This window comes from Berghia stephanieae, chromosome 7 (genome assembly GCF_034508935.2).
Source record: "Berghia stephanieae isolate SIO BIC M18660-M18661 chromosome 7, UCSD_Bste_1.3, whole genome shotgun sequence".
Classification (NCBI taxonomy): Eukaryota; Metazoa; Mollusca; class Gastropoda; order Nudibranchia; family Aeolidiidae; genus Berghia; species Berghia stephanieae.
In genome coordinates this window covers 239,120-248,442 of record NC_088366.1, presented here as the reverse complement: position 1 = coordinate 248,442, position 9,323 = coordinate 239,120, and the positions used below count along the sequence as shown (strand labels likewise).

Genomic DNA, 9,323 nt, shown 5'->3' with positions numbered 1-9,323 from the left:
CTGCCACATTTGCTTCCTACCGCCTGCCAGAGACTGGAGTAGAATATATTACTGCCTCCTGGTACATGGGTCTGCTGGTATTCCTTGTACAGCTTGTCTGACTCTTCCGACCAGCAACAGGTGTAAAATTTCCGTTTTCTCCGTGGATAGGAGCTATGCGCGCTCTTAACAAGCAGCCCATTAAATCTGATTATGTTACGGACTTGTCAGGTATGACAGGGCAGACTTGCTCGATATACGAAGTAATTTTTCTCCCAGTTAGCCTTCCTTAAATTCCTTTTTGGAGAGCTGGAGAGACTGTGTCCTCGGGATTGCCACCCCAGCTGTGACAAGTCTGTGCTGGTTAGGCAAGTCTCCAAGGACTGGCCGTTTAGCCTTCAATGGTTCTCCGTTCAATCCTTTCGTCCGTTATTTTTAACTTGCAAAATAATCTTAACCCTGACACAATTTTAATAAGATAATGCAATGTATTAAAACGTTCATTCAATCCTAAGTGGAAATTTTCTTTCGGGTCTAGAGCAAGGGAAGACAGAAATGACATAGGGGTTAGTCACAATACAATGATACAAAGCCAGGCAGAAATGACATAGGGGTTAGTCACAATAAAATGATACAAAGCCAGGCAGAAATGACACAGTGGTTAGTCACAATACAATGATACAAAGCCAGGCAGAAATGACATCGGGGTTAGTCACAATACAATGATAGAAAGCCAGGCAGGGAGAGGATCCTTGCTCCAGGTCACGTAGTGCGTTTGGAAAATCAAACCCAATATCATCTGGGGACTACACAGATATATCACAGTTGAGTCACACCAACCTATGCGATAGTAATAGAGCTGTAAAAGCCAAAGAAGAAGTGTCTGGCTGTCCCTTGATTTTAAAACAATCGTTAAACTTGTTAAAGGGAGCGTAACTCTGGACTTATTTTACTGTTATAATGATCCTGAATTTTTTGCAGATCCAAGTACGAGGCTACATATGATGAAAAACAAAGTCTGATTTCTGATTCTTTTGCATCGACGTCTTCAGTCGGAGACAAATGGCAGGTGTCCTTTAGTTCCGTCAGAAATAACGACGACATGGGCTACCATACCTCGGACAATTTCGGAAGGCTTAGACCTACAAGTTCAAGAGGTCAAGGTCGACAGAGCTCCGTCAGCAAAGATCTAATGGATAGGATATTTCAACTTTCCCAAAGCGGCGCCCATTCTCTAATGGAGGAAGAACTCAACAACGTGAATATGAAATCGGGAGGGATGGAGCAAGGAAGAGGCTTCGTGGAACTGACTGGAGATAAAGGATATTTTGGGAAGATGCGACATATCCTCAAGCAACAAGAGAAAAGGCTGGTTCTGTGCATTGGAAGTTTCTTCGCATTAGGAGCTCTTTTTGCTTTCAACATGTACTCTGTCAACTTTGTCAGTGAGTGCCATTCCATTTACTATAGTATGAATTCAAGCTTATTTTGTTCTAAATGTCTTGTTGCCATCAAATGTAAAATGTTAGGAAAAGACGATAAAGAGGATTGATTTTAATTGAATTTAAGTGACGTAGTCTAAGAGTTGTAAAAACGATGCTAGTCAATGAGATTTGTACAGAAAACCAGGCTCCAGATCCTTACGTTTCTCGCGTCGAACACAATTAGAATTGGAAATATATTTAGTTACATTTAAAGCCTGTATGCGTATTCAAAGAAATGAAACTCAATTTATGTCCTTTCGTCTCATTTCATTTTAAATGCCATTAAAATAGTTTCACAATTTTAATCCATCTCTCTCCAGCCGCTTCCATCTGTGACGGGGACCCGACATCCTCTCCAGGTAGTGAGAAATACAAGAATTATCTCCGTGGAGTCAAGATTGGATCTACAGGCCTTTTAGTGTTTTATGCCTCCTTTGTCGTTGGTACCACTGTCCAGGATATTCTTTTACGGAAAGTAGGTAGGTAGACTTTTGATGTTTTATACCTCTTTTGTCGTTGGTACCACTGTCCAGGATATTCTGTTACGGAAAGTAGGTAGGTAGACTTTTGATGTTTTATACCTCTTTTGTCGTTGGTACCACTGTCCAGGATATTCTGTTACGGAAAGTAGGTAGGTAGACTTTTAGTGTTTTATGACTCCTTTGCTGATGTCAGACTATATAATTTTAAGGATTTTCAAGTATTATTAAATTCTTGTGAGGGTAAATTGTTGATTTATTTTTATCTCCAAAAAATACGAATTTTTATATTAGTAAGTAGGCAGGTTTGTAAATACGATTATTGTCAGCAACTCAGTGACATGTTGACCCGTCACAATCTTAAAGGATGTCAAAACTCAGTGACATGTTGACCCGTCACAATCTTAAAGGATGTCAGAACTCAGTGACATGTTGACCCGTCACAATCTTAAAGGATGTCAGAACTCAGTGACATGTTGACCCGTCACAATCTTAAAGGATGTCAGAACTCAGTGACATGTTGACCCGTCACAATCTTAAAGGATGTCAGAACTCAGTGACATGTTGACCCGTCACAATCTTAAAGGATGTCAGAACTCAGTGACATGTTGACCCGTCACAATCTTAAAGGATGTCAGAACTCAGTGACATGTTGACCCGTCACAATCTTAAAGGATGTCAGAACTCAGTGACATGTTGACCCGTCACAATCTTAAAGGATGTCAGAACTCAGTGACATGTTGACCCGTCACAATCTTAAAGGATGTCAGAACTCAGTGACATGTTGACCCGTCACAATCTTAAAGGATGTCACCAACTCGTACAGTTGAGCTCTTGAGCTTTTATATAGTTCAATATCCACTAAACGTGCTCAAAGCGCTTTACAAGGGTCCCTGACGAACAGCAACACGTAACATGTAGATGAGACATGACGCCTGTTAGGCGATATTACATTTTTTTCTGACAGAGACAAGGCTGTTCACGACCAGGTACTCATTTTATACCTGAGTACGGTGAGAGAATGTGAGCAAAGAGCCTTTTCCAAGGACTCAACTATGCGCCATGCAAGGCTCGAACCCAGGACATTGCAATCCAAAAACGATTGTCATACCACAAGAACACATACGCTAATATAAACAATGCTGATGACTTATCCATCGTTTATGATTGGTTACAATTTGATTGACAGGTTGGTGGGTGGAGACTTCGATCATGTTCACCCTCTACATCATCGTCAGCATCACGTGTGCCATCACCAAACTGGAATGGGTCTACTACATCTGTGCCTTCACCAATGGCTTGCACAGGGCGGTCATGTTTACCGTCCCTTACATCATGGCCTGTAGATTATTGACGGTAAGTCTAGGCGGGTCACTGATTGGACTCCGCAGTGCACTCTATCTATCTGATGACTTTTTTTATAAGCCCGAAACTTTACTCCATTCACTGCACGTTTTAATCCTTACCAAACTGGAAAGTCGTCACATTCGTTACGATGCAACTAATAATTTATTTTCTTATAGTTATAGCCATAAAAACTCGACATTGTGTTGCAGAGCTCATTTTTCTGAACAAAATACAGAATATACTCCTTGCTATATTGTGTGAAAAAATATATTTATGTGATGGGTGGGTATGAAGTTTCGGGTAAAAGTTTGAAAATAGCTGGTAGGGAGAGAGTTAAGGGTCCTGATAGTTCAGTGATAGAACACTCGACTCCCAAACAAACGAACTGGTTTAAAGCATAGAGTGACAACAAAGAAAACTTGATTAGAAACCATAAATAATCAATTCATTTTAAAATGTTTTGTTCATGATTTTTGTGATAACCATAAACGTGCCTTTAAGATGAAATATATTCGTCCATGTCTTGTTGATGAATCGAAAAGAAAAATAGGGAATGATAATGCCAGCTCATTCACAACTTCCAGTCCTAAACTCATGTAAAGTGTGCACCTGTCTTCCATAGAACTGGATACACGCTGTCTACATCTGGCGAATCAACGCGCGGAAGACGATCTTCCTTGACAACAAAAACTTATTTAATCTAGGAAGAACAGAAGAATCAAAGGGCAATAAAATATACGGAGTATGTACCGTCCTGCAGAGGAGTGGCATGGTTGACACTTCCAAGGAGTTTGGAATCGGAAGCAAATGATATTTTACGTCGTGACTATTGACTATTGCGATCCCTTTCCAAACTATGTAGAGTTCTTCAAGGCACTAAAAGTTACTTGTGACCACATCTATACATTTATACGTCTGTCAAGGAGGGCTTTAGAAAGGAGGTTCGCCTTGGATTTTCAGCCCCCGCTAGTGGGGGCCATTGGTTGGATAACGATTTCAAGCCAAACTACCACTTTTCTGCCTTGGTACAATTTCCTTGAATGCGCAATAATTGATTCTGTTCTTATAATTTCGGTACTTTATAATAATTGGTTAATTGGCGACCATAAGTTTTAAATAATATTTCTTATGTCTTGAATGATATGAAAATATACAAAAAGTAGTGAACTAACAAAAATTTTACAGGAAAGTATGAACTATTTTTCTATGACGCCCTCTTACAAACTGAGTGATTGGGTTTGTTATCTTTTTTTGAAATCGAAAGTACGAATCTGATTTCAATACCTTTAATAACTATGGCTAATTTATCGAACCAGAATCTTTGAATTGTGGTAAGTACCAATAATAATTGCGTAATAATTATTTAAGACATGTTTACAATTAGCATCTGGCTGTAGTTCCTGCAGACGATAGTTGGACCCATTGTCGTGCTTGCTCTGTCGAGTCGCACATATATTATTATGGTGATCAGAATCAGACTCCGACATCCTGATTCGGATTACTGTTCCTTATTTTATTATGAATTATGGCCTGTGGCTTTATATTTTATTCTATATGGTTAACTGATAAATATTGACTTTATTGTATTAGAGGGCCCCTTTGCTCGTCACGTCAGATTCACAACTTTAACTTGAACAGTCCTTTCTATTTCTACTATCTAGAAGTTGCTAGTTAGTGGATCTGACTAATATTACATATCATATTCATATATTATGGAACTTGGACTCTGACTCTGAATATATAGTTATGCCCATTACATGGATCTGGTGTTGCTGATATGACTGTCAATCGTATGGGACTAGTAACTAAGACTCTTAATATATAGTTTTGCCTCATTGATCTGAGATGTTACTGTTACAGTTACACTCACTCACTCTATTACTATTATCGCTGTGACTATGGAAAGGAATTATGGATCTGATGCTACTCCATTGACTGAAAGGAATGAACTAGTAGTTTGAATATATAGTTTTGTCTCATTGATCTAAGATGTAACTCTATTAATTAACTCTATGACTATGGAAGGGAACTATGGATCTGATTCTGATGCTACTCATTGACTGTAAGGAATAACTATAGTAGTCAGATTTTTTTATGAATGGCGCGTGTTTTTCTAGTTTTTCTCAGATGTCCCTCTATCAAAAGTTGTAAAACTTTGTGTCAACCTCCGAATAAATTTCTATGAACTGAATAAACATCTTGGCCCGTATTGTGATGCCATATCACAAAAAAGATTTCTTCTTCACGACCTATAAAAATCTACTTTAAAACCCCTGTCATAAAATTAGAGATCTTACTCTGCTAAAAATGTAAACATTTTCGCACCACAATGTAAGATGAATTCATCGTTTTTCAAAATAATCTTGTGACACGGTAGTTCCGCCTAGTGGTTATGAGTTCATATCATACTATTTTCTGAATAAAAGCAACACACATTAACTGTTATAAAGTAACAACTAATGTAGTTTGTATCCCATTTTGACTTTGTAATTTATTGCTTTTTATTTACATCACGTCGCAATTACCGAAGACTGAAATGAATCTCTAGCTTTAACTCATTTGAACTAGTGATTAAATACTCAAAATTGTCAAATTAACAATGAATGTTTATATTTAACTTTGAAAAATTGTATCTATGCATGAACGTTTCACACAGCATTTTAAGTTTTCTTTTAAACCTATAAGCTCTTAAAAAATACGATATGATACGGAATATCTTTCGGTTCCTTTCTCGTAAAGCTGCGAAAAGAAGTCTACTTGTATCTATCGATAAGTCATTAATTAAAGAGGACAGCTATGGAATTGGAAATTCACAATCAACCCTGAGTTTTGCATGTTATTGTTGTTGAACACAAGCACATTTTGTGGAAACACTGTATCATAAATTGATGAATTTCTACTTTTGACTGGTCTACATTAAATTGATGTAATCCTCTTTGGCATAAATAACAAGCTATTTCTCAAAAATTTGAACCCAAAATAATGTTGGAAGTGCGTCATGTTCACTTTTATTTGTATTCATCAATAACGTATATTGATTGTTATAAAATGTAAACTTGTCTGTCGTTCCTTCATATTCGGATTCTGTACGAACATCATATAAGTTTCAATTAACTGAAAGTTCCATTTTAACAAATTCTTTCAAAATGGATAAGCGGAAAATCATAATTTCGACACTATAAATCATTTTTGAGTTCCGATCCTTACCAGTTATCGATTTTAATATACGTAGCTGTAATAAGAGAAATACTTTCCTGATGGTTTTTTTTAATTCGTGAAAAAAATATTTTTATTAAGACAAAATGAGCCAGAAGTTCATACAAATTTTTGCAGCTTTACATCGTGAACAGCTAGCTGAGAAAAAGAAAAAAAATACGCGCCTCTTATTAAAAATCCAACTATTGAACTCTGAATATGTCTCATTGATCTGATATGTTACTTTATTAATTAACTCTATGAATATGGAATGGAATGGAACTATGAATTTGATGCTACTCCATTGACTATATTGAATGAACCAGCACTCTGAATGTTTTTCCTCACATGAACTTTTGCCTCTTGTGGGTCTGATGTTCATGGACGTGATTTGTTAGCAAATTCAAGATTGGGAAAATTGTGGTGTTGCGAATTGCAATGGTAACTACAATAAAGCCAGCAAATGTTGTGTGTTCAGATTGCCTAAAGAGGAACCAGAACGGTAAACACGGTTAAATAAACTCCCTCCTCGTGATGATATTGAATCACATCCGACAAAATTTGTTATTTGTGAAAGACATTGGTCTGCAGGTGTTCCAAGGAAAATTCTACCTGGTAGACCGATCGTCCCTTATAGGGATGAAATAGTGTTCAAAAAATTAATAAATTCTAGAGATCCCAATTACAACTGCTATGTAGTGCATCCCTTAGTAGATATTTTGGTATTCATATTTTTCTTGGGATCATCCTCCGCAGATTACCTCCCCTTGTTGATATTGTACATCTCCTTTCCCCTTCATCTAATTGTTCACCTTCATCTTCATCATCACTTTACATGTACATTCATTAATCAAGCTTCTAAAGAAATCATCCTGAATCAATCACTATAAGGTCAGTTTTTAGAATATCTAACTACTCATCCTTTCCGTTTCTTGGCTACTCCTATTCACTGCTGATAATAGTAATCATTAAATATTTTTTGGACCCAGAATTCACAATCACTCTCTAAAATGGTAGATCTTGCCATATAATGCCCCTGCTGTTATTTTGGTTTGAATTTTCTAGCGTTGCCTGAAGATTCCATATGAATGTCCTTTCAGTATAGTTGTAATTGTAAATACGGCTATGTTGTCTTCTGGTATGACACTCGCTTTCGGATCTGAAGGTCCTGGGTTCGAACCTCGTTTGGCGCAATGTTGAATCCATGGAAAAGGCTCTTTAGTCACATTCTCTCGCCGTACTCGGGTGTAAATTGAGTCGAAAAATAATGAATATCGCCTAACAGGCGTCATGTCATGTCTTGTTCTACATGTTACGTGTTGCTTGTAGTTAGGAAGCCTTTGTAAAGCGCTTTGAGCACGTTTCGTGGATATTGCGCTATATAAAAACTCAAGTTTTTTATGTTTTTATTTATTTTAAAAAATTGTTTATCGATTTAATCTTTTATTTTCCTTGTCGATTTGAACAGGAAAACAAGGACGACACAGACTCGCCAGAACAAGGGAAAACCAAGAGTCAACACAACGGAGACATCGCGCTGGTGGCAGCCATGTTGCCCTTGAGTCTGGTCATGTGTGCTATGGTCATCGGACCCATGATTCAACTCACCGGAGATGCGGCCACGCCCCTTTACTTTAGTGGTGTGAGCGCCGCATTTGGGTTTCTGTTGTTTTCCTTGCTTAGAAAGTACTAGAAAGGTATAAATCATGGACTGGTCTAGAAAGACAGAGAGATCATGTGACATGGGGGGGGGGGCGAGAGTAAAGAGGGAGAGGGAGAGAAAGAAAGAAAGAAAGAAAGAGAGAGAGAGAGAGAGAGAGAGAGAGAGAGAGAGAGAGAGAGAGAGAGAGAGAGAGAGATGTAGTTATAGTAGCAACAGTAGTAGTAGTAGTAGTAGTAGTAGTAGTAGTAGTAGTAGTAGTAGTAGTAGTAGTAGTAGTAGTAGTAGTAGTAGTAGTAGTAGTAGTAGTAGTAGTAGTAGTAGTAGTAGTAGTAGGAGTAGTAGTAGTAGTAGTAGTAGTAGTAGTAGTAGTAGTAGTAGTAGTAGTAGTAGTAGTAGTAGTAGTAGTAGTAGTAGTAGTAGTAGTAGCGTGAGGGGAGAGGGAGAAGGAAGAGAGAGAGATTCAGAGAGGGGGTGAAAATTGATAGATATATAGATAGATAGATAAATGGATAGGTAGATAGATAGATGGATAGATAGACTGATAGACAGATAAATGATAGGAGAGAGAGAAAGAGAGAGAGAGAGATAGAGAGAGAGAGAGAGAGAGAGAGAGAGAGAGAGAGAGAGAGAGAGAGAGAGAGAGAGAGAGAGAGAGAGAGAGAGAGAGAGAAGTCAATTAATTTATCAATGAAACCACTTGTAAGTTTGTGTCATATATTTAAAATATTATACACGGGTATACCTCAATGTATGTGTATATATATGTGTTGTGTCTTGGGGATGGAGGACTTGTTTTGTGTGTGTAATGTGTTTGTGTGGTCGTCGGCACGTCCCGTGTGTTTATTTATCGTTATTAATTTATTTAAACAGCAATAAATAGTACGTTATTTTACTCGTCTAATCATAATGGCATTTCTTTGACAAATAAAGATCTATAAAAATTACCGATTCCTTGGAATGTCAGTCCTTATTATACCTTATAATTAAGCTTTTATACAGCGCAATATCCACTAAACGTGCTCTAAGCGCTTTACAAAGTGTCCCTGACCAACAGCAACACGTAACATGTAAAACGATGTTACATGTTGCTGTCAGACGATATTACATTTTTTTTCTGACAGAGTCAACGCTGTTAACTGCCAGGTACTCATTTTACACCTGAATACGGTTAGAAAA

General features: G+C 37.6%; 1 protein-coding gene across 2 annotated transcripts in view; it reads left to right on the top strand.

Moving 5' to 3' along the window:
* Positions 1 to 9,091, top strand: part of LOC144976306 (uncharacterized) — an 18,416-nt gene extending 9,325 nt beyond the window's left edge. For both annotated transcript variants that reach the window (XM_078920498.1, XM_078920499.1), the window contains 4 exons: positions 961 to 1,424; positions 1,784 to 1,942; positions 3,132 to 3,298; positions 7,953 to 9,091. In XM_078920498.1, the coding sequence (XP_078776624.1) occupies positions 961 to 1,424; positions 1,784 to 1,942; positions 3,132 to 3,298; positions 7,953 to 8,177 (1,015 nt within the window). In that variant the 3' untranslated portion in view covers positions 8,178 to 9,091. The remainder of the gene's footprint in view (positions 1 to 960; positions 1,425 to 1,783; positions 1,943 to 3,131; positions 3,299 to 7,952) is intronic.
* Positions 9,092 to 9,323: the final 232 nt, after the last annotated feature.